Here is a 25,797-nt window from a genome sequence, read left to right on the forward strand (position 1 = left end):
TATTGGTGCATTCAAGCAAAATGACTCTCGCCGCAGAGCAGTTATATCGTAAAAGCAGCTCCACAGGTCAAAATAAGTCTAATCAGGGGGCGTTTTACTGTCTGATCATCAGGAAATGTGTGTTAGCATGCTAGTGGTGATGTGAAAATCACTTATAAACTCATCATGGTGAATATTTACAATGATCTGAATGAATAACGAGAGAGGAGAGGACAGGAGACAAGAGAGGAGACAAGATTGGAGAGAGGAGACAAGAGAGGAGACGAGAGAGGAGACGAGAGAGGAGACGAGAGAGGAGACGAGAGAGGAGACGAGAGAGGAGACGAGAGAGGAGACGAGAGAGGAGACGAGAGAGGAGACGAGAGAGGAGAGGAAAGAGGAGAGGAGACGAAAGAGGAGAGGAGACAAGAAACAAGAGACGAGAGAGGAGACGAGAGAGGAGAGGAAAGAGGAGAGGAGACGAGAGAGGAGACGAGAGAGGAGACGAGAGAGGAGAGGAAAGAGGAGAGGAGACGAAAGAGGAGAGGAGACAAGAAACAAGAGACGAGAGAGGTGACGAGAGAGGAGAGGAGAGAGGAGACGAGAGAGGAGACGAGAGGAGAGGAGACGAGAGAGGAGAGGAAAGAGGAGAGGAGACGAGAGAGGAGACGAAAGAGGAGAGGAGACAAGAAACAAGAGACGAGAGAGGAGACGAGAGAGGAGAGGAAAGAGGAGACGAGAGAGGAGAGGAAAGAGGAGAGGAGACGAGAGAGGAGACGAAAGAGGAGAGGAGACAAGAAACAAGAGACGAGAGAGGAGACGAGAGAGGAGAGGAAAGAGGAGACGAGAGAGGAGAGGAAAGAGGAGAGGAGACGAGAGAGGAGAGGAAAGAGGAGAGGAGACGAAAGAGGTGACGAGAGAGGAGAGGAGAGAGGAGACGAAAGAGGGAACGAGAGTGGGCGTGTCACAGTGGGCGTGTCACAGTGGGCGTGTCACAGTGGGCGTGTCACAGTGGGCGTGTCACAGTGGGCGTGTCCCGATGGAGGTTAAACGGGGGCAGATTGACAAAATGGCGTCTTGAAAATAGCCGATTACAGAACAGTTTGGAGAAGGGTCATTTTAAAGCAACATCACGTGACTTTTTCTGTTGTTGTCGACTTTGGGGTGAGTAAACGTCGACCGGAAAGAACGACAACACAATTTAAACCTCTGAAAAAGTCCGGTTTGCAGGATGGAGCCCGTTTAATCGCTGTGAAATAAAATCTCTCTAAATATGACATTTCTAATCTGCGTCCCTTAATGAGCTGCTAATGGAGGTTTTGTGATTAAACGAGACTAAAAGTGCACGGCGCCCCCTCGGACGACCTCATCACATCCGTCTGGGAATAACAGCTTTAACCAAACAAGTCCGGGTGTAATCCTCGGATCCACATCAGCGTCGTCTCCGGTTCTAATGCCTTTTTTCTGTATCTTTTAATTGGGTTGTTTTTGAATCCAGATTACAAACTTAAGCTTTATGTGGCCAGAGTTTGACCAGAGGAAGGAAGATTAGACTGAGAACTGACAACACTAAGCAGGCTGTTGTCGTAAGAAAGTTGGTAGTTTGATTACAACACATTTTTATAAAGCGTTTTTGTTTTTTTTTCCAATTTCAAGTCACTAAAAGTTACTTTGGATCAAGGAAACGCTCACTCATTCATACAACAGTGTACAAAGACAGTGTAAAGAGCGGGATTTGAACCGGCAACCTTCAGATCAATGGGCAAACGCTCTACCAACTGTCGCACATACCGTCGTCGTGTCCTCGGGCAAGACGCTTCAACCATTTTGCTGTGATTTGAGGGCAGAATGGGTCAAAGACATGTCAAACAAGACCCACGTTTCAGTCTCAAATCAAATATTAGTAAATGTTTCAGTAAAAGATGAACGAAATAGCTTCAGACGGCAATTAAACCTGTTTCCATGGAGACACAGGCGAAAAAAATATACATATATGAGCTCTATACATATGTACACATGTGACTTCCTGCAGGACTGATTCCATGGAAATACAAAGTTAAAACCATACTTTGGAACATTGTCCATGGAGATAGACATGTTTCATGCCACACAGTGAGAGATTAAAGCCAAAGGAACAAGAATCCATGGAAACAAGCTCCTTCAGACCGAATAAAAGTCAGATTTGTGAAGATGCGAGCTTGTTTAGAGTAAGGACGCAGGTTTTTACCGACAAAACTACAATGAAAAACATACATGGATTTGTAATTTGTTCTAAAAATCAAAATTCCCAAACAGAAATGGAAAAAAAAGATCACTGTAATGGTTTCACTTTTGTCGTGTTGTTTCTGTGTGACTGTGCAGAGTGGTTATCCTGTCTCTTTGCAGTTTAAGTGAAAGATCCAAGTTTAAAGTTAGCGCTAAAATGGAGGGATTCAAAACTGAGGTGCAGAAAAATCCAAGTGACTGTTTTATTTGAGTCATAAATAAGTGATGCTTCTCTATCTGTGTCCACAGCAGAACCTGCTCCTGAAAAAGAGGCTGCTCTGGAGAACCAGCCTCCAAACCAAACAGCTTCGTCCCAACAGAGCAGACACACTCTATCTGCTCACATCCTTCCGGACCCCAGCACTCGCCTGTCTGAGCTGCAGATGATCCGCAGAGAGAAGTCCCTCGTGTACCACATTGTGAGCGAGGAGCTAGTGAGCGGGTGGATGTTCACTATGGAGGTGTCCCTGGACCACTACACCGCCTCTGGCTCTGGTCGCTCAAAGAAGGAGGCCAAGAGGAGTGCGTCCACTGCACTGCTCCTCATGATGGGCTTGGGACAGTGATGGACCTGGGTCTGGCTCCACCTCCATCAGACACAGACGACGTACAGATGATGTAATCGCACAGAACACGATCAAATCAGGCAAAGATATCTTGGCGACCTCATTTATCAGAGCTTAACGTTTAAATCGTGAAAACATTTACATTAGCCCCGCCCACATAAGTCTAAGTCTACACAAACAGCACAGCGTTTAGAGACACCACAGAGCAGAGCTGAAACGATTCAATGAATAAATTAATCTGATAAATAAAAAGCTGTGATTCTTCTTTTATTGCCTCGATGATTCGTTTAATTATAATAATTAGTTAAAACCACATGAAACTGAAGCACATGGAAACACCGCGGCGCTCGTTTCCACACAGAGCCAGAACAGCACTGACTCCACCACAGTGAAGAGACGAGGGTTTAGATCCACAGTTTAGGTCCAGACTGTGTCACACACGACCTTTGAACTGAGTGACATCATCACACGGCGCCGTTTGTTGACTGAGGTTTTAATCTGGAGCGTTTATTCAGCAAATTACAATAAATATGTGTAAAACGGGCTGAAGTGCGTTGAGGCAATGGCCTGAGGGCGTGGCCAGGTGGAGTCGAGCCAGAGGAGCAGCACCGGGCGGAGGAGGCGGGGCCTTTTATAGACAAGTGGATGCGCTGGGCCCTAGTGCAATCAGGACACCTCCAAAAACACATTATTATTACTCCTCTGTGAGTTTATGGATTAAACAAGAGCGAGGAGCGGCGAGGAGCGGCGAGGAGCGGCGAGGAGCGGCGAGGAGCGGCGAGGAGCGGCGAGGAGCGGCGAGGAGCGGCGAGGAGCGGCGAGGAGCGGCGAGAGACGAGGCTTCAGGACTTCTGCCTGTCACAGTCTGAAGCTAGACCTCCTCCAACCGGGCCGTGCTTTGGGCCACCTCCTCTAACCGGGCCGTGCTTTGGGCCACCTCCTCTAACCGGGCCGTGCTTTGGGCCACCTCCTCCAATGGGCCGTGCTTTGGGCCACCTCCTCTAACCGGGCCGTGCTTTGGGCCACCTCCTCCAATGGGCCGTGCTTTGGGCCACCTCCTCTAACCGGGCCGTGCTTTGGGCCACCTCCTCCAATGGGCCGTGCTTTGGGCCACAGTGTTCTGCTTTAGGGGTCGTGGGTCGATTGGGCCGGTTAATCAAAGTAAATAATCGATAGTTTACTCGATTACTAAAATAATCGACGGCTGCAGCTCTGATCCAGTGCGATTCTCTCAAAAACATCCAAACGGCTCCTGTTTCAGTTTCAGTTTCAGGCAGAAGCTGCAGCGCTCAGTCACATTTATTGAGTAATCTTTAAAGCCACAGTGTGTAACTTTCTGGGGGCGGCTGTCTGAAGTCACCCGCATGATTCCATTGGAAATAGGAAGTTAAAACCGCACTTGGGAACATTCGCCACGGAGACAGATGATGCGTTTTATGCCGTACTGTGGAATATTACAGGCAAAGGAACAACATCTCCGTGGAAACGAGCAGGAGGAGGTTTTATTTACGGCTCCTCTCAGTGGAGTTTTCAGGCTCCAAACTTTTACTACTTAAGTACTTCATAAAGTTTACAGTGTACTCGAGTAAAAGTCGTGTTTCGTCGTCTCGCCGTGAGTCTGAGTTTTATGTAACAAGAAACGATTTGAACTTTTGTGTTTCTGGCTCCTTCAGATCTGATTCTTTTTGGCTCATTTTTGTGTTTTCTTTTGGAAAATACCTGGTTTTGTCCATTTCTTTATATTTTGTCCTTCCATTTTATTAACGTCAAATTATAAATCAGATGTTTTGACGTCTTCTTACTTCGACCAACCTCTGTTTATATAAATGGACATAGCTAACTTGCTAACTGCTAACCTGTGAGCTAACGATACACTGTAAACATAAATGGACACCGCTAACCTGCTAGCCGCCGTGCTCCAAACCTTCAGTTGACAAACGCTCTACCAACTGAGCCAGGTTCGCCCCATTATACCTGATTATTACTGTCTTAAAAACATTAAAAACAGAAATAGTCATGTTACGGTATTGCTAACAACAACTAGCATGCTAACGGCTTTATTTTCAGCCTTATTTCCTGGTTCATCGACGATAAAAATGCTTTGTAATGAGACGCAGACGACACAGAGCGGCTTTTACCATAAATCCATCATAGACTGTTTATATACATGGTCATAGCTAACCTGCTAGCCGCCGTGTTCCAAACAGGAAGTAATCATGGGCACACTTCCTGCTCCATCGACTCTGGCTCCACTTCACTTTCTATTGATAATCTGTCTCCTCTCTCTGTCTCTGCTGCTTCAGACTCATTTTGGTCTTAAATGTTCATATTAACCCTCTACATGATCCTGGAGTTCATTTATTATTATTTTTTATTTTGTTATTTTGACTTATTTATTTATCTTGGTTGTTTTGAGGTGGGGTTTTTTTGTTCATTTTCTTTCTTTTTTTTTGTTATTTTGAGTTTTTTTTTTTTTGCTTTTTTATTTTGCTTTTTTAAAATTTTGACTTTTTTGTTTTGTTTTTTTAATTTTTATTTTTTTATTTTTTTATTTTTTTATTTTGACTTTATTTTTTGTTTTATTTTTTAATTTTGATTTATTTATTTATTTAGACTTTATTTTTTTGTTTTGTTTTTTTAATTTTGATTTATTTATTTATTTTTTACTTTATTTTTTGTTTTGTGTCCTCTCTCTGTCTCTGCTGCTTCAGACTCATTCTGGTCTTAAATGTTCGTATTAACCCTCTACATGATCCTGGGGTTTTTATTTCACTTTTGTGTCTGTAAATCACGTTCTGAACATTAATAACAGACAGATGAGTCGTCGTATAATCCGCAGACGTGCTTCATAAAGGCTGAATCTCTTAACTCCGCGTTGTATCTGGGGATGTTTTCGTTGGTCTAATGTTTAATCGTTGTGCGTCCGTTCGTTCCTCGCTCGTTGATCGGAATTAAACACGGATCCAGATCATGTTCATGGAGTAAATTGGAGCCGGGGGAACGGAGGCAGAAACGTAGATTTGTTCAAACATGAAAAAGCGACGAGCGGTTTGTTGTTTTTTTTGGAGTGGCTGGAGTTTTTTAAAGGGCCAGAGGTTTTGTAATCTATGTGTAAATGAACGAGCGGCAGGTGCAGGCGGCGGCTCGAGGGCCCTTCTGTCCCGGCGCAGCCAAAACCCCGGCACGAGTGTAAACAACTTCAAGCCAGGATGGATCTGGAGAGTGTTTTTATGCACCGCAGCAGGAATATGGAATCTGTTTAAACACAAATGGATCCAGATACAAATGTAGTAAACACAAGTATAGTTTTTATTCGCTAATTAGCTGAAAAATGGACTAAAATAAAAGCGTGTTTTCATTTTGGTCGTGTTCGTTGCGGTAAAAAACAGAGAAAAGGCTGCGTTCTTACTCTGAGCGCGGCTTGCAGTTCCACAGACCTGACTCTCAGCTTCTTATTTCGTTTTAATCAGACAATTTATAAGTGACATGTATTTACCAGCTGCTAACAAACTAGCATAAGCGCTAACGAACGAGCAAACGTGCGTGAAAACAACGTGGAAGTTGGAAATGTTGGCATAAAACTCATCTCTTTCAATAGAGAATGTTCCTGAGTGTGGTTTTAACTTTTCTATTTCCATGGTGATGTACAGGCCTCCAGAAAGTTACGTACTGTGTCTTTAAGATGCCAAAGAAAAACTGAAACATCTCCAAAAAAAAAAAAACAGGTGGTGGAGCGTGAGAGCAGCGAGCTAATGTGATGCTAGCACAACACGGCTAAACCAGGACTAAACCAGGGCTAAACCAGGACTAAACCAGGACTAAACCAGGACTAAACCAGGGCTAAACCAGGGCTAAACCAGGGCTAAACCAGGGCTAAACCAGGGCTAAACCAGGACTAAACCAGGGCTAAACCAGGGCTAAACCAGGGCTAAACCAGGGCTAAACCAGGACTAAACCAGGACTAAACCAGGGCTAAACCAGGACTAAACCAGGACTAAACCAGGACTAAACCAGGACTAAACCAGGACTGTGCATTTAACATAGTTTTGACTTCATACTTTAAATAAAGTTGACATATTATTATTAGATCTGTGTAAGTTAATGTGATGTTATTTAGGTGATATCATCAGGATTACGCAAATTTGCCATAAAAAGTACTGATTATAATCAATTGTGCCAGTTCAGCTGAAGGTTTGAGGACCACGAAAAACTGGTCTGAGGGCCGCATTTTGCCCTGGGGCCATAGTTTGGACACCCCTGTTTTGAGTAAACGCCGTTGGTAAAATCCTGATGTGTGAATCGTCTCTGTAAACGTGTTACACAGACGCTCCTCTGAAGGCTGATCGTTTATTACATTTTAATGAACTGATTTAAGAATATTAGAGATTTAACTCAATGTTTAACTGAACAGGTCATTCAGTGTGTGCTCTGTTCCGTGTGTGCGTGTGTGTGTTCTGTTCCGTGTGTGCGTGTGTGTGTTCTGTTCCGTGTGTGCGTGTTCCGTGTGTGTGCTCTGTTCCGTGTGTTCCGTGTGCGTGTTCCGTGTGCGTGTGTTCCATGTGTGTGTTCCATGTGTGTGTTCCGTTCATGAGCCGCAGATCAATGGCTGACGTTCTGTTTACCCAGGAGAGTCCTGGGACGCCGTATGAACAGAGTCATCAATTATACCTGTGTGTGTGAGTCATAATTCAGCCGATCGAGCCCGGAGCCTGCACCTGTCGCCCCCGCCGCCCCCGCCGCCCCCGCCGCCCCCGCCGCCCCCGCCGATCCCACTAATCAATTCCCCCCCGGGACCGGCCCACACACGGCGCCGTGTTTGGCCCAAATACATGAAGCGGTCAGAGTAAAAGACTCTCCAGGGCCTCAGCGTAACGAAGGAAAAAGGCACAAACACCAGACGAGTGTGAGACGGACACGCCCACATTTTACCCATGATGCAACAGGTGTGAGCTCAGGCACAACCGGGTCAAATGTCACCGGTTTATGACGATTCTGACGTTTGTTTAATGATTAAGACTCAAACTCCGGTCGTCCATCGGCGTAAAAACTTTAAAAACTGTAAATGTCTCACAAAACAAAATGGTGGCGGCGAAACTGCAAAAAACATGAACCACAGACGTTTATAAAGACGAGAGTTTGGAGAAGGAGAAGGAGGAAGGAGAGGAGGAAAAGAGAGAGGAGGGAGAGGAGGAAAAGAGAGAGAAGGAGGAAGAAGGAGAGGAGGAAAAGAGAGAGGAGAAGGAGGAAGGAGAGGAGGAAAAGAGGGAGGAGAAGGAGGAAGGAGAGGAGGAGGCGGCTGAAGAGAAGGGAGAGGTGGGAGAGGAGGAAAAGGGAGAGAAGAGGAGGCAGGTGGATGAGGAGGAAAGGGAGAAGGGAGGGGAGGAAGAGAGGAATAGGAAGGAGAGGAGGGAGTGGAGAAAAAAGGAGAGGAGGAACAGGGAGAGGAGGAGAAGAGAGACAAGGGAAAGGAGGAAACGGAGAAGCCGGATGGACAGGGGGAAGACAAGGGAGCAGAAAAAAAGGGAGAGGAGGAAGAAGAGAGAAGGAGAGAAAAGAGGAGAGGAGGAAGAAGAGGGAGAAGAGGAAGAGGAGGGAGCGGAGAAAAGGGAGAGGAGGAAAAGGAGAAGCCGGGTGGAGAGAGGGAGAGGAGAAAGAGGAGTAGAGGATGAAGACCTGCGGCGCTCGACTAAACCCTGGATAAAGAAACAGATCCAGGCTGAACAAACACGAGGCGTTTGTCCTGAGCTCCTCACGGACTCCGGGGTCAAAGGTCAACACTGTGGACAGACTCTGAGGAAACACGACAGGACGGCGCCGCTCTGACACGAGAGAGCGCCGCCCTGCAGGTCTGGAGCGGAACGACATTGTAACGAGATCAAGACGAGATTTTAACTTATAATAAATAAAATGTTCTGTTTAGTTTTATTTACATCATTTTTATGTACAGTCCCGTGTGTGTCAGATGCCCTCCCTGTTCTGCAACGTGCTTCTTCTTCGTTTGTCACTTCAGTTTTCCGTCTTCGTGTCATTTCTTCTGGACAAATTTAAAACATTTGACCTTTGAACTGAATCCTTTTATTCAAACATAAATCACAAATCTAATCGTGAAGCTCGTCAGAAAGAATCGCATGTTTTTACCCGAATCGACTCTTCAAACGTCCACCTTGTGATGTCATCAAGTGGTAGTTTCCAAGTTAACTCCTCCTACTTTTACTTTTAGTTCAGTCGAGATAAGCGACAACTCCAGATTTGCTGAAATGATCCAAATGATTCTATAAATGAAGGTGTGTGGAGTTTAAAAACACAGTGGAGCACTTCCTGTATCACCACATGATGACATCACAAGGTGGAACAGAGTGTTTTCAGTTTGAGAGAAGAACACGCCGGTCTGTTTGCGACGAGGAAACAGAATTAGGACATGATTTAAAGCTCACGAGAGTCAGTTTGTGCGATATTGGAGCTTTAAAACATGTGCAGAGCCGTGTGACGCAGACAGAGTGTACTCCCCCAGAGAACGAGAGAAAGAAAGAGGAGGAGAGAGGGAGGGAGGGAGAGAGGGAGAGAGGGGCTTAAGATCATTGATTTCTGCACAAGTGTGGTTCTTTATTAACTTTGCAGAGGAGCGTCAGTGTTCAGAGAGAGAGAGAGAGAGGAGGAGGAAGAGGAGCACAGGCCACTCTGCAGTCTGAGATATAAAGGAGGGAGGAAGAAGAGGAGGAGGAGGAGGAAGAGGAGGCGAAAGAGGTGGAAGAGGAAGAAGAAGAGGAGGAGGAAGAAGAAGAGGAGGAAGAGGAAAAGGAGGAGAAAAAGGAGGAAGAGGAAGAAGAAGAGGAGGAGAAAGATGACGAAGAGGAGGAAGAAGAGGAGGAAGAGGAGGAGGAGGAAGAAGAGGAGGAGGAAGAGAAAGAGGAGGAAGAAGAAGAAGAGGAGGAGAAAGAAGAGGAGGAAGAGGAAGAGGACGAGAAAGAGGAGGAAGAGGAGGAGAAAGAGGACGAAGAGGAGGAAGAGGAGGAGAAAGAGGAGGAAGAGGAGGAGAAAGAGGAGGAAGAAGAGGAGAAAGAGGAGGAAGAGGAAGAAGAGGAGGAGGAGGAGGAGGTGTGTATTATTTTCATGCAGTAAACATGTTTTTCTCACAGACTGACTAAAGGAGTGGCCTGTGACGTCGTCTCACATTAAAAACAGATCAGGTCTTTCTTTCGCCGCGGTCGCTCCGATAGCGACAGGTTTGATTGACGGCGTTGCCATGACGCTCCAGCCTCATGAGCTTCACGTGGAGCTGAAGCTGTGGTGACGTCACTCCGTCGCTTGTTCACGGTCTGTGGAGTTGCAGCGCCCCCTAGCAACGCGTTCAAATCTAATTAAAACTCATCTCCGTGAAGGATTAAAAATAACATGTTTATAACGAGGAAATGGCTCCGGAGAAACGAGGGGCCAGAAAAACACGAGCGAAACACAAGCAGAACAGGAGCAGACGGAGACAGGTGAACTCTGCATGAACCTCACAGGGTTTTAAAGTTTTTTTATGGGAAACATCGTGTTACTTCTGTTTTTGCCTTACCCAAAATGTTCCACAGTGCAGCTTTTCAGTCAGAGGATCAAACAGTTGCTTGTCTCCTGCTCGATAAACGTATAAATCTTACTTTTTTTTTTTTTTTTTTTTCAGTTACAGGAATATTTCTTAGTAAAATGTACTCGGAAAACACACATTCTACTGTGAGTGGGCTTGCCTCTCCACAGAGCTGACCTGCACCTGGGCCTGTATGGAGGCATCAGCCAATGAGAGAGTCCAACAGAGGGACAGAGAAAGTCATCTACCTCTCTCTCTATTCATTCTCCTTCCCTCTACAGATCATTATTCTCTCTACGCTCTTTCCATCTTTTCTCTCCCCCTCTCCCTCCATCTCCTCTCTTTCTCTCCCCTCCTCATCTCACTGTTTCCCCTCTCTACCTCTCTCCTCTCCTCTTTCTCTCCGTCTGCCTCTCTTCCTCTCCCTTATCCTTCTATCTCTCCACCGCCCCTCTACATCTCCTCTTTCTCTCCCTCCTCATCTGTCCATTCTCTCCCCTCCTCTTCTCACCGTTTCCCCACCTCTCTACCTCTCTCCTCTCCTTTTTCTCTCCTTCTGCATCCCTCTATCTCTCCCCCTCCTTTCTGCCTCTCTCCTCATCTCTTTCTCTACCTCTCTTTCCATCCTTTCTCTCCCCAATCCCTCCATCTCTCCCCCTCCCCTCTACCTCTCTCCTCATCTTTTTCTTCTCCTCTCATTTCTCTCTTTCTCTCCCCCTCCCCTCACTGTTTCCCCACCTCTCTACCTCTCCTCTTTCTCTCCCTCTGTATCACTCATTCTCTCCTCATCCTTCCATCTCTCCCCTGCCTCTCTACATCTCCTCATCTTTTTATCTCCTTCTGCATCCCTCCATCTCTCCCTTCCTCCTCTCACTCTTGCCTCTCTTCCTCTCTCCTCCCCTTTTTCTCTCCCTCTGCATCTCTCCTTTCTCTCTCCTATCCTTCGTTCTCTCCCCTGCCTCTCTTCCTCTCTCCCCCTCTCTTTCTCTCCTTCTGCATCCTTCCATCTCTCCCCCCCTCCTCTCTCTCTTTCCCTCCCTCTCTCCCTCTCTCCTCCTGAGCGTCGGTGTCATCGTCTCCCTGAGGATGGATCAGCTTTAATGCCACACTGTGAAACCTTCCACGCTATGCAATTACATCGCCATGGAGACAGGCAGGTGGCCTTTCCTCTACCAGAAAAGTTACGCAGTGTGTCTTTACAGTCGACCGTAACCTCACAGTGTCGTGTTAAGAGTTTTAGGTTTAGTTTTTTTTTTTTTTTACTGCCCGAAAAACACAGTGAAAAACAACGCGACGGTCGCCTCTCCACAGATCTGACCCGTCACTGTTTCCGCGGAGATACAAAACTTTATTGAGAACCACGTGATGTTCCCTCCTTTCCGCTCTGATGTTTCTATATAATTCTCTCTGGGGTCAAAGTTCACACGTCCTCACTTCCTGTTTATTATTTGTGGAAAGTTCATTTCGTGACCTCTGAACTGTCACATGACCTGCTTGACCCTTTAGCTCCTCCCCTCCCTCTGTGACATCGGCCATTTCTACCACGTGAGCCCAATTTTCAAACATGATCATATTTTATTTATTTATTTATGTTTTTATGTATTTATTTATTTATGTTTTTATGAATTTATTAATTTATTTTTATGTATTTATTTATTTATTTTTTATGAATTTATTTATTTATGTATTTATTTATGTATTTATTTATTTACGTATTTATGTTTTTATGTATTTATTTATGTTTTTATGTATTTATTTATGTATTTATGTATTTATTTATGTTTTTATGTATTTATTTATTTATTTATGTTTTTATGTATTTATTTATTTATGTATGTATTTATTTATGTATTTATTTATGTTTTTATGTATTTATTTATGTTTTTATGTATTTATTTATGTTTTTTTTTTTGTTTCGTCAGAGTCTGTATTTGTTGGACTTTAAAAATAGCTCAGGTGATGCTGGTGTCAGGATGATGAAGTCCGTTAGCTTAATTAGCGTCCTCCAGAGAGCGGCAGGTGTGCGCTGATAAGCCCCTCGCTAAAGTTTACACACACACACACACGAGCGACTGTTCACACGCACACGAAATCTGATCATAATCTGATTTAGGGCGTTATCTGATTACTGAAATGTCACGTAAACGGTTACATCATCCGCAGCGTCTCACTTTAAAACAGACGTGTCCCACAACAGCCCCGGGGTCAAGTGCGTTTGGAGGTGGGCGGAGTCAGGTCGATAGTTTAGAGTAGACGCCAGAAATGAAAGATGATCACCACAGAGCGCACGGTTCGGTCGCAGTTGCAGTTGAGCCACGCCCCCATGAGACTTCGCCCGACGAGAGCGAGCGACCGCGAAGGAGGCGAGGGAATAATAATTAAATACTAAAAAACAAATGCTAATGTTTGTACGTCCGGGAACTTCTGACCCACGCTCTAAACTCGACGCTCGTTCACGTCGTACCATGTGACCGCTCGGACCAATCAGAGCCTGAGCTTAGCGAGAGTGGACAGAGAGCGTAACCAAAGCCAAAGATTCAAGAAAAAAATAAAAATGTTTAAGACAATAGATGGATTTTGAGCTGAGAGAAAGTTTAGGATCTGAAAAAAGGTCAAAATCACCATGAAATTGGACCTTTGTGAAAGTTGTAGTTCCCGTTTTTGGCTCCGTGAGAAAAATCGTTTCTGGGCAGGAGAGATTTTTTAGTTGTAGTACCAATGAGTGGCCACTAGTCCGACTTGAGACAGCGCTAAGCGGCAACACACGCCAGGTCACACGGGTCGGTCACACGGGTGCGTCACGTGACTGGTTGCGTGTGTGTGTGTGTGTTTGCGTACACGTGCGGTCACTCACAGTAGACGTCCACCCTGATGGACTTGATGGCCGGAGAGCCCAGTCCGTTCTCAGCCTTGCAGTAGTAGCGCCCCCCCTGGGTTCGGAGGATCTTTGCGATGTGGAGCGTCTCGTTGAACACGCTCGAGTCCTGGAACCGGTCTGACACGCTGCCCGCCGTCTTCGTCCACCGGATCTGAAACAAAATGGCCGACAGATAAACCGTTAAGTTTCGTCAGATTATAGTCATTATTCCACCACACTTTGGATTGATTGATTGATTCCTTTTGTCACGGAATGAGGTCGACTTCGGAAGTTGGTGGCAGTAGAAAAAGGTCAGAGACTGGCTACATAGAACTGATGTGTGGCTCAGTGGGTAGAGCGGAGTCACATATGCAGTACAATGTTGGCAACTTGAGTTTGGCAACAGAATGGAAAAGACAACAGATGTAACTACGCTAATAACACAACAATCACTCAAAAACAGGGCACATTAACGCTAACGCAGTACGGAGACGGTCAGGGCGCGTTCACACACGTACCTGAGCGCTCTAGGTTTTATAATCCTGTTTAAATCCGGGTTTAGTCCAAGATTAGCTCCAAAATTTGTCCAAATTTTGACGTGTTTTATGTGCAAATGTGAACACGCCATAGACTGTTTATATAAATGGGCATAGCTAACCTGCTAGCCACGGCGCTACAAACAGGAAGTGAGCATGGACGCACTTCCGGCTCCATCGACTTGACAAAATTCTGTTATTTTTATTCCGCTATTTTGTCCGTAAATCAAAATACGAACATTAATAACAGACAAATCAGGCGACGTATTTCTCCAAAGTCACTCCCCGCTAACGTTGACAACTAATTTTTTGTGCTAAAAAGGGGCGTTACCTTCAACAGCCTCGCTCCGGATTGGCGCTCTGGTTGCTATGATACTCGGGGTCTGTGGTCACGCCCTAAATGACCAGGAGACATGATTATTTTCTCTTAAATCAGGTGTAAACACGGCGGAGACACAAATTCTGCGCTCGTTAGCTCTTCATTAGCACAACATTAGCGCGCCATTATCAGGCTGTTGTGCCGTGAGCCGAGTCTGACGAGGTCTGGCATAAACGGGTCAGAAAAAGGTCCTGCCTGTTTCCACGGAGATGTTGTTGCTTTTTGTCGGGAATGTCCCACGGTATGGCATTTACCTTGGTCTGTCTAACTATCTGTTTATGGAGACAAGTAGGTGAAGCCGCTAGGCCAGATTACAGGTCACATCCGTGCAGAGGAGAGCCCACTCACGCTAAGTTGGTAGAGTGTTTGTCCACTGATCTGAAGGTTGCTGGTTCTTCGGTTTCACACTTCGTCGGCTGCGTTTGAAGGACACTTACGTCACTTCCGGCGCGTCAATACCCGTCCCGTTTCGCGCACAGACGAACGCGACCGACAAACGTGCCCTGCGTTTCCAGCGTTTCCATGGAGATCATCCGTGAACCAAGCCTCTGAGCAGACGTCACGCACTTCTGTATCCCATCATGCACCGCGCGTCACTTCTTCTACGGGAGAAACGAGGTATATTTTCTTAAAGTTACGTAAAACTCACTACAACTGGGAAGAAATCACCTCGAATGTTATATTTGTCTGTTGATATTCAAAGAGAAACATTAATTCTTTACTTCATTCAATCTAAACGGAAATAAACGGCTGCGACGACGACGACACCTCGACTCTTCTTCAATGAAATAATAAAGAATTAAACGTAATACTGTGATTATTTCGGAGTCCATTTTACACGTTCAGCTCATTCGCACAGACAGAAGTTGACGTACGTGTCCCATTTTCAGTCGACAGAGGCCACACGGAGGACCACCTTTCATCGTCCGGGTACTTCGAAGTGTATAACCGTTGAGTCGCGACACGGCCCCTCGTGTCCTCGGGCAAGACACTTAACCCCCCTCGCCCTCCGCGTCTCCGTGCGCGCTGGTGTATAAACGTTCACGTCACCTGCTTCGGGAGCCTTGAAATTGTAAAAACGCTGCATAAAAATGTGACCAAATGTGACCAACGACGCACGTTTATGTAAATGTGTAATGCCGTACTGGGGAACAATAAACGAGCTGGACCAAAGCAGTGAAAGTGATGCTCGCTCGCAGTAGAGGGGCCGTAATTAGCATCTTGGCTGGTATAAAAATCCATACGTATTGCTCTAATCTGTGGATGAATGTTTTGTTTATGGCTTCTTATTACACGGAGCGTTTAAAGGCCTCTCCCACAATCGACTCCGAGCGATCAGATAATGGAACTTTAAAACAGTAATTTAGATTTTCAGACAAGAAAATGCACTGGCGCTGGTTCGGAAAAGCGGCAACAGAAGCATTAGCGTTTATAAGCTAATGCTACTCAGACCCACATTTGCGTCGTGGCATTTCTGCGGACGAAAACAACATTTATAACACCAATAAATGTGAATATTCAAGCCAAAGCTGAGGTTAAATTTCATTCAGACCAAATTTGAAGTTTTCCAAACACGTTCACGACAATATATTCTCACTCAAACGCAGCACAAACTGGGTTAAAAAGTTAATCGTTTTTGAGATTTTGAATGAGACGTAAAAACAGGTCGACTTCAGCAGTTTGTGGCAGTAAAACAGAGTCGGAGAACGGATTTAAACTGAAAAAAACAACTCAGCATTTTACGGGAAAAATACATTTGAATAAGACAAACAGAGTAGTGATGTGCGGCTCGGTGGGTAGAGCAGAGTCACATTTCCAGGATAATGTTGGCAACAGGATGGAAAAGATAAAAAAACAAACACAGTAATTACTCAAAAACAATGATAATCCTGTTTAAATCCAGGTTTAGTCCAAGATTAGCTGCAAAATTTGGTCTGGTTTAGTCCGAATTTTGATGTAGTCCATGTGCAAATGTTAACACACCATAGACTGTTTATATAAATGAACATAGCTAACCTGCTAGCCACCGCGCTACAAACAGGAAGTGAGCATGGACGCGCAAAATTTTGTTATTTTTATTTCACTTTTGTGTCTGTAAATCAAAATCTGAACATTTATAACAGACAAATCAGGTCCGTCTTTCCCCGGGGTCACTCCTGTTAGCGTTAGCAACAGGTTTGATTGACTAATTTATTGCTAATCGCCTGCTAGCTGCTAAAGGGGCGTTACCTCCAACAGTCTCGATCCGGATTGGCTCTTCGGTTGCTATGATACTCGTGGTCGAAATTCTCGATATGGAACTCGTCTCCAGATTAGCCGCTATAAACGTTAGCCTCGATGAGCTTCACGTGGAGCTGAGGCGGCGGTGACGTCACATTCAGTCACTTCTTTATACAGTCGATAATCTGCAGTGTTTCTTCAAATATGGCGCATGTTTTATTTGTGAAATTTGTTCATGAAGATCCCACAAAAAACAGAAGTGCAAATATGGAGCGTGGGTGATTTATTAAGATTGACAAAAGAAATAAGAAGGAAAAGTCCAGAAGCTGAAACCCGTGAACAAATAAAACACATCCACAAATTAAAATGCCTTAAAATCAGCCATTTTGAGCTTGAGTCTCTATGGTTCTCATCTCTGTGGATCATTCTGTTATAATTTACACATTTAAATCACAATATTCAACTAAAAACACTGAATAAAACAAACAAATCCACGGACGTCTGTGTTAGAAAACTGTGGTGTCCAGTGGAGCTGACATCACCGTAAACGTCGTCACACTAAAGCGCCTCATGCTGTAGCGCCCCCTATGGACAGATGCACATCACACTAAAGCGCCTCATGCTGTAGCGCCCCCTATGGACAGATGCACATCACACTAAAGCGCCTCATGCTGTAGCGCCCCCTATGGACAGATGCACATCACACTAAAGCGCCTCATGCTGTAGCGCCCCCTATGGACAGATGCACATCACACTAGAGCAGCACATTTTTATACATTTGGACCAAAATGACGACGCGACGCTGCAGAATCCTACGAGTATCAACGATTAAGAAAATAAAACTGGAGAAGGAAGAGCGGACGTCACAGGGGGCGTGACCTCTTCTTCTTTCTTCCTTCTCCCCTTCTTCTTCTTCTTCTTCCTTTTCTTCTTCTTCCTCCTTTTCTTCTTGTTCCTCCTTTTTGTCTTCCTCCTTTTCTTCTTCTTCTTCCTCCTTTTCTTCTTCCTCCTCTTTCTTTTTCCTCCTCTTCTTCACACAGTGGGCGTGTCACAGTGGGCGTGTCACAGTGGAGGTGAAAACAGGGATTTATCGACAAAATGGCGTCTTCAAAATAGTGGATTAAAGATGAAACTCAAACACGAATCAGTTAAAATAAAACTTCAGAGACTCAATGTGAGGAAACGTCCAGATCCTGGAGAAACATCTGAACACAACAGTTTGCAGAATAAAAATCACTTCAGTAACTTGAAACCTGAGACATTCTGTGCATTTTTAAAAGCCCAGACGAACCATTAGCTTGCGCCGTTGCCGTGGCAGCGCGGTAGTAAATAAAAGGTCTCCCGCCTGCGCTGACAAACTGTCCCTGTAGTGAGGCGTTCAGAGTCTCTTAAAAGAACACGGAAAAGCGCTTGTTCCCCTGTTCTCAAAGTCAAACGCAGATAAGAAAGAAAGACACCGGATTGAACCGTACTGTGGAGAATTCTAGGCAAAACAAATACAATAATAATAATCTAGGTCAAGGGTCACTCTCTAAAACCTCCAGTGTGGCTCTTTGCACTTTAACTGAGGAAAAAAAAAAAATCTGGATATACTTTTATTTATTAAGTTTGTATTTGACAGCGTAACATTCTAAAGATGATTATTATTTATATTTCTTACTATTCATCTGAGCAAATCCCACACATAAAATCAGAAAGAATAATGATCGTTTTGAGTAAATATTACACATAAAATGCAGGAAATTACATATAATTTGCTCAAAACCCCCAGACTCTCGAAAAACACTTGAAATAAATCCACAAAGTTCATAAATACAAATGTTCCATAGTCTTTATAATGTGTTAATAGCTGTTTTTTTATTTTATTTATTTTTTTATCAATCTATCACTCACTTTGTCTCATCACGTGTCTCTTTCAGACTTATTTTTGGTGTGAAATGGCTCATTGTGGCTCTTTAAAGCTGCAGACGTCTGATCTAAACCGTCTGAATAAGCTCTTTGCACAGTAGCACGCTCGCTAGCTCACGGTGCGTCTTAAAGCTAACAGTCACTTTTATTAAAATAATAAAACATAAAACAAACAACCTATTAAAACTCAAATTAATTAAAATAAAGACACCACATTTATTTTTATATGTAGAAGTTTGTGGTGTTGTTTTAATATTTATTATGCCTCAACGTTAGCATTAGCGTTAGCATTGAGACACAAACACATTATTTGTCTAGTGTTTAACATCAGTGACATCCACCTGCAGCTCCCCTTAACCTCTGACCCCTCTGAGGTCGCTCCTGTTAGCGTTAGCAACAGGTTTGATTGACAGCGTTACTAAGCGCCTGCTCCCTGTTAAACCAGCGGTGCGAGTGAGAAGGGGCGTTACCTTCAACAGCCTCGCTCTGGATTGGCTCTTTGGTTGCTATGATACTCGTGGTTTGAATTTCAAATAGAAAACTCAGCTGCAAATTAGCCGCTATAACTGTTAGCCTCGATACGCTTCATTTGACTGGAGAAATTGTGTCGGAAAAACATGTTTTATTATTACAGACTAAAGCCCCACTCAGGATTTTTCAGTCTTGAACGATTTTTAAACCTGCGACAAAAATGCCTACGACACACACAAGGAGAATCGGGAGCGAAGAGACCGCACACCACAAGCTAAAAGTTGCGAGTGCAAAATTGTACAAATTATCCCCGTCACACTCAGTCACTTCTTTACAGTCTGTGGTTGCTATAGCAATTATGTAATTAAAATCAAAACATTTTAACTTTTGAATCTGGAAAAAGAAGGAATCATTTGCCTGAAACTCACTGATAAATAAAGACGAGTGAGGCCAAAATGTCGGAGCCTTAAATCCAAACAGATCTGGACTTTAGTCGAAACCACAGAGACGACAATATGTCCAACATGAAACTGAAACTATCATCAGTCTGCTCTGAGAGGAGGAGGAGAGGAGGAGGACGAGGAGGAAGAGAAGGAGGGAGGAAGAGGAGGAGAGGAGAAGGAGGGAGGGGGGGGGGAGGAGAGGAGGAGAAGGAGAGGAGGAGGAGGGAGGGGAGGAGAGGAGGGAGGAGGAGGAGGAGAGGTGGGTGGGTGAGAGGGTGGAAGAGGTGGAGGAGAGGTGGGAGGAGGAGGAGGAGGAGAGGAGAGGAGGAGGAGGGAGGAGAGGAGGAGGAGGAGGAGGAGAGGAGAAAGGAGAGGAGGAGGAAGAGGAGGAGAGGAGGGAGGGAGGAAGAGAGGAGGAGAGGAGGAGGAGAGGAGGGAGGAGAAGGAGGAGAGAAGGAGGAGGGGGAGGAGGAGAAGGATGGAGGGAGGGAGGAGAAGGAGGAGAGGGAGGAGGACGAGGAGGAGGAGGAGGAGAAGGATGGAGGGAGGGAGGAGGGGGAGGAGGAGAAGGATGGAGGAGAGGAGGAGAAGGAGGAGGAGAAGGATGGAGGGAGGGAGGAGGACGAGGTCACTCGGGGACAGGCCTGGCCCTCCTCCTCCTCTCAGCTCCTCTCTCTGATGAGGTTTGGTTTTGGCTTTGGGCTTTTTTAAAACAAAATGGCCGCCTCAGGTGAAGTTTGGTCATTTTGAAAAACAGGAAATGAAAGTGTGAAAACCTGATAAAGGCGGGGCATCTGGCTTAGAGCGCCAACAGGAGGAGAAGAATTTAGCTGGAAAATGGTTCAATCTTTGTCTTGTTCGCAGGGCGTGTTTCTTTTTCTATTTTATTTCAGATAAAGATACATTTCTGAAAAAGAGATGAGGGGAGAAGAGGAAGAAATGAGGGGAAACGAGGCAAAGAGAGGGAGAGATGAAGGGAGAGAAAGTGGGAACGATGAAGGGGAGAGGAGAGAGAAATGAGCAGAGAGGAGAGAGACAAAGAGATGAGGGGAGCGTTGAGGGGAAAGGAGGAAGATAAAGATGAGAGGAGAGAGAGGGTAGACAGAGGGAGAGATAAAGGGAGTAGGGAAAGAAAGAGGGAACGATAAGGGGAGAGGAGTAATAGAGAGATGAGGAGAAAGGAGGGAGAGAGAGGAGAGAAGACAGAGAGAAATGAGCAGAGAAGAGGCAAAGATGACGGGAGAGGGTTGAGAGAAGGTGAGATGAAGGAATAGGGGGCAAAGAGAGAGACAGACGAAGGGAGAGAGAGAGGGAGAGACAAGGGGAAAGGAGGGAGTGGGAGGGAAGGAGGAGAGGAGGGGGAGTTTTGCAAAGTTGTGCACCGAGTATTTAATTTTTTTTTTTTTTTAAATACAGCTGAATTTTGGTTTAAATGATTTAAGTAAAACCATCAGTGAGATAAAAATAAATCATGTGGTCTCCCCTCCTAGCCCCGCCCCTCTCCTCTAGCCCCCTCCTCCCTCCGTCTAGCCCCGCCCCCTCTAGCCCCCTCCTCCCTCTAACCCCTCCCCTCTAGCCCCCTCCTCCCTCCCTCTAGCCCATCCCCTCTCCCTCTAGCCCCCTCCACCCTCTAGCCCCTCCCCTCTCCTGTAGCCCCTCCCCTCTCCTGTAGCCCCTCCCCTCTCCTGTAGCCCCTCCCCTCTCCTGTAGCCCCTCCCCTCTCCTGTAGCCCCTCCCCTCTCCTCCTCCCCGTTTGTTTTGTCTCCTGTCGTTTCTTCTGATCACTTCATTGTGATGCTGTGACACACTTTTCCTGCAGCACGAGGCCGAGCCGGACCCCCACTGCTGCGACACTGCAAAAAAACACAAAAACCACATCTCCGCCGAGTCTGACGCCGCGGCGAGGACGTCCTGTGACATCCCCGCGGAAAACGTGACCAACTAAAGCCTCACTGCGGACTATTTTTGATGTTTCTGCAGTGAAAACGGTGCGTTCGGCTCCGGTCAAACGAAGCTCATCGAAGGCTCGGAGTTATATTACGTTTATTTACAAAACGAAGGGGGCGTTACCTTCAACATCCTCGCTCCTGATTGGCTCTTTGGTTGCTATGATATTCACGGTCTCAGAATTAGCCGCTATAACTGCTAGCGTCACAGTCTGCAGTAAAAACCTCCTCAAACGCGCGTATCCCGAGTCGTTTTAAGTAATGGATTCTTTTTTTTGCAGTGTATGTTATTGTCACGGCGCCTTTGCTTTCCCTCTAGTCATGTTGTTTTTTTCTCTTCTTAGACCTAAATAGGCTAAACGTGCGGTAAAATCTGGGGCGCATTTGCATTTAGAGGTGGAAGATCTGCTCCGAAGCGGCTCCGCGATGAAGAGAGACGAGTTTGCCGCGAGCTCGGGGCCATATATCTTAAACAGCTTAGTCTCCTGTGTCTCCTGAAGGCTCCAACCACGAGGCAGCCGCAAAAATAGAACCCGAGCACGCGGCAGGTCGACGGGTAAAAACACCGCGGCGAGCAAACACGGCAAAATAACACTCCGGATGACACTTTTCTTATTAAAACTTTACTTTTAAGTGACCTTTTTGGGGGGATATTTGGGTTTGGTTTTATACGTCGTATCTATTTATACGCCAGAAAATGAATTTAAAACTACACCGTGTAACTTTTCTTATCGCCGCAGACACGTAATCGCTTTTGCCTGGATTAGAATGTTCGTTTTCGGAGCGGTAAACACGCCTATACTTGAATAAATGTCAGGTAGATAAGTTTAATGCCGTACTGTGGAACATTTAAAGGACAATCGTGAAGCGAAATTGATTTTTTTGGGTTGTATTTTTGCTTCGTTCGTGCTTCTGTCGATAATCCGTTAATCCAAACTGAAAAATACTTCCTTCGCATTTGGTTGGGATTGTGGCGTCATAGGTAAAAATACAGACAGTGGTGGAAGGTAACAACAAACTGTACTTAAGTAGAATCTTTAGGTATCTGTACTTTACTCAACTACATTTTTTACTTTTCTTCAGTACATTTTTACTTCAGTATCTGTACTTTACTCAAGTACATTTTTTACTTCAGTATCTGTACTTTCTACTCCAATACATTTTTGAACAGGACTGAAAAGTAAAAGTATTTTTCATCTGATTTTAGGGGTTATTTTTACAATGTTCGTGGAAACATCCTGAATGAAGTTTTACAGTTCGAGCTTCGGCTTTGAGCAAAATAAATAAATAAATAAATAAAATAAATAATAATAATAATAATAATAATAAATGAATTAAATATAAATAAATAAATAAATAAAATAAACAAAATAAATAATAATAATAACAATAATAATAATAACAATAATAATAAATGAATTAATTAAACATAAATAAATAAAATAACCAAAATAAATAAATAATAATAATGATAATAATAACAACAATAATAATAATAATAATAATAATAATAATAATAATAATAATAATAATAATAATAATAATAATAAATGAATTAATTAAAAATAAATAAACACAAAATTCAGAAGAAAAATTAAGACAGATTTTTTTTGTTACTGTTGAACAAAATATGTCTCATTTTAAATCAGTATCTCTACAGTTACTCTTTAACAAATGAACAACTTGTGTGAAATACTTTAAGTTTTTACTGGTAAAGTACATTTTTAAACAGCTATTTAAATACTTTTACTCAAGCTGATTTTTTCATGTGAAACTTCTACTCGAGTGACAAACCTGAGCACTTCACCACCTGCTCCTGTGCCGTTTTTAATCCCATAAACCGTCACCAGGCTCATTCTCTGGTCCAACCGTGTTCACAACAAACACACGGCTCCATCGGCACGTCCAAACTACGGCCCTGGGACCAAACGTGGCCATCAACCTCGTTTTTCTTGGCCCTCAGGCTTCCACGTGAAAACATTTTACTGCAAGTTTCTTTGTACATCCTCCATCCTTCCATCCATTTTCTTTCCATTTATCCGCAGGGGCAGCAGTTTGAGCAAGGACTCCCACCCTTCCATCACCCCAGACACTTCCTTTATCTCCTCCAGTGGGACCCCGAGGCGTTCCCAGACCAGCCGAGAGCCACGGTCCCTCCAGCGTGTTCCCCGATATCAAACATTTAGCTGATTTTTTGAGGCTGTAAACCTGTCCAAAGCCCGGCCGCTCAGTCTGACCCATTTTAAATCCACAAACTTTAATTATTCACGGCTCTGAGCTCCGGTGTGTGGCCCTGACGTCGCCCTCTGCTTCATCTGTGTTTAGACCATGTGTGTTTGTACAACTGAAGAGCAAATCAAAAGCAAAAACGCATATCTACGTTTTCAAAATATGCCAAAAAGTTTAGTTCTTTTTGTTCTCATGTCCGAGAGGCATCACCCAGGACAAAATGTAGAGTGGATTTTCGTCGGTTTCACATTTCGTCGGCTGCATTTGAAGGACACTTACGTCACTTCCGGCGCGACAAGACCCGTCTCGTTTTGTAAAGGAGGTGCTGGAAAGAAATCCAAACGTGTGACCTCGGAAAAGGACCGTATTTAGGACTAGTCTAGTGTCAGTGCAACATAAAACACTGAATAATAATAATAATATACAAGCTAAAAAAAAGATATGCTTAAAAATAAAATAGTCTTAGAGGTAGATCTATACAACATTGTCAGAACAACACTGCAAACATGACTTATTAAGGTGACCGGTGTTATAAAGTGACCAGTTTAGTCCAGATATTGAATCCCTACCTGCAAAATCTCAAGCTGATGATGCGTTTCTCATTGCACATGTAACTTTAAGCTCCTAAAATTACACAATATCAACCTCGTGAAGCCGTTTTCAAGTTAACAACTACCATTTACCTTTAGAGTTCAGTATAGATTGGGCAATTCCAGGTGTGAAATGATCCGTTATTGTAGTGAAGATGTATTACTTCCTGTATTACCGCATGACATCGCAATTTGGAGCAGAGTGTTTTCAGTTTGAGAGGAAAAACTCAGCCTAAATGTGCAGGTTTTGTGTGTTAAACATGTGTGAATGAAGCAAAACATAAAGGAGGTGCTGGAAAGAAATCCAAACGTGTGACCTCAGAAAAGGACCGTCTTTAGGACTAGTCTAGTGTCCACAATCTCTTCAGGTTGTTCGACTAAAACGAAGTGACCAGACTCTAGTTGATACTCTCACTCTTTACTGAAGCTGTTCACGGTTTACGCTTCACGTTCATGATCCTGTGGCTGGTTTATTCTCACAGACACATGAACAACTGCAGATAAAATGAAAGAAAAAAGTCCAAACACTGACTACTACTAAAAGTTCCTCTGGCGGCTGATGAATCCTGATTGGTCGAGGAGTCAGAAGGCGTGATCACCGATTGGTTAAGATGGTCGCTGGGCTCAAATGTCCGAATAATAATGAAAAAAAAACGGAAAAACTCATGACTAAACTAGAACGTCATAAACAGATTAAAACAACACAAACAATATGAATGAAATTACGCTGTTGACTCATTTTAAGCACATGACGAATGCGGACGACGAATTAGCCCTGTGTTTCCGTGGAGAATGGCCGTGACCAAAGTGTGCGTCCGAGCAGATTTCACGCACTTCTGTATCCCATCATGCACCACACCATGACTTCTTCTACAGGAGAAACAAAGTATATTTTATTTAAGTTATACGAGCTACAACTGGGAAGAAATCACCTCGGACGTTAAATTCGTCTGTTGATATTCAAAGAGAAAGATTAATTCCTCACTTTATTCAACCTAAACGTAAATAAACGGCTGCGACGACGACGACACCTTGACTCTTCTATGAAATCATAAAGAATTAAAAACAAAAGTAATAATTTAAACGCTTAGCTCATTTGTCAGTGGCAGTCACGGTTGTTAGGCGACGTAACGTAAGCGCACAGACAGTGGTTGACATACGTGGAGTACCCTTCGTCGGACGGGTACTTCGAACGGTGCTTCCAAGTGTGCATTTGTCGAATTTGGGACGTGACCTATATTTACACTTTTTCGCGCATCAGCAATCAGCTTTAAATCTCCCGCAGGACGTTTGGCCCTAAATACACAAATAAAATCTACACACAAAGCTTCATTTGGACACTTTAGTCCAAAGACGGCACTGCGTAAACGTGACCGTGCCGCTCTCCTGTCCAGTTTGCAGTAAAATAAAGCTGTGGACGATTAGATTTGAGGAAAATTCACAAAAATCGACTCTACGTATCGACCCAAAAATACGGGCGGAGCTTATCTGCCGTCGTTTCTTCTTCATCGTTCCCTGATTTGCTGCTTTATCCCGTTTGAATCCAGGCTCCAAACGTTTTTATTCAGACTTTTAACACTTCGTAAAGCGGCGACACTTTGTACAGTTTGTTTTTATTTCATCATTTAATGTTACATTGTGTTGGTTTTATTGGAAAGTACTTCGGTCGCCTTGAGTATTTAAAACAGCTCCATAAATAACGTTTGATTGATTGATCGATCGTATCAGCCATGAAAAAAAAAACACACACACTCGTTCATCTCTAGACGGAATAATTCTCTGTATCGTAACGTTTTCCGAAGTTGTCACAAACTTCAAGCCTCCGAGGACTTTTTTTTTTA

General features: G+C 44.2%; 1 protein-coding gene across 1 annotated transcript in view; it reads right to left on the minus strand.

Annotated features, from left to right (window-relative positions):
- The window catches only part of LOC117392581 (MAM domain-containing glycosylphosphatidylinositol anchor protein 2-like), a 324,052-nt gene that overhangs the window by 190,201 nt on the left and 108,054 nt on the right, over window positions 1-25,797 (minus strand). The window contains exon 3 of the mRNA XM_033990674.2: window positions 13,232-13,406. Within this exon, the coding sequence (XP_033846565.2) occupies window positions 13,232-13,406 (175 nt within the window). The remainder of the gene's footprint in view (window positions 1-13,231; window positions 13,407-25,797) is intronic.

The sequence above is a fragment of the Periophthalmus magnuspinnatus genome, chromosome 24 (genome assembly GCF_009829125.3).
Source record: "Periophthalmus magnuspinnatus isolate fPerMag1 chromosome 24, fPerMag1.2.pri, whole genome shotgun sequence".
Taxonomy (NCBI): Eukaryota; Metazoa; Chordata; class Actinopteri; order Gobiiformes; family Gobiidae; genus Periophthalmus; species Periophthalmus magnuspinnatus.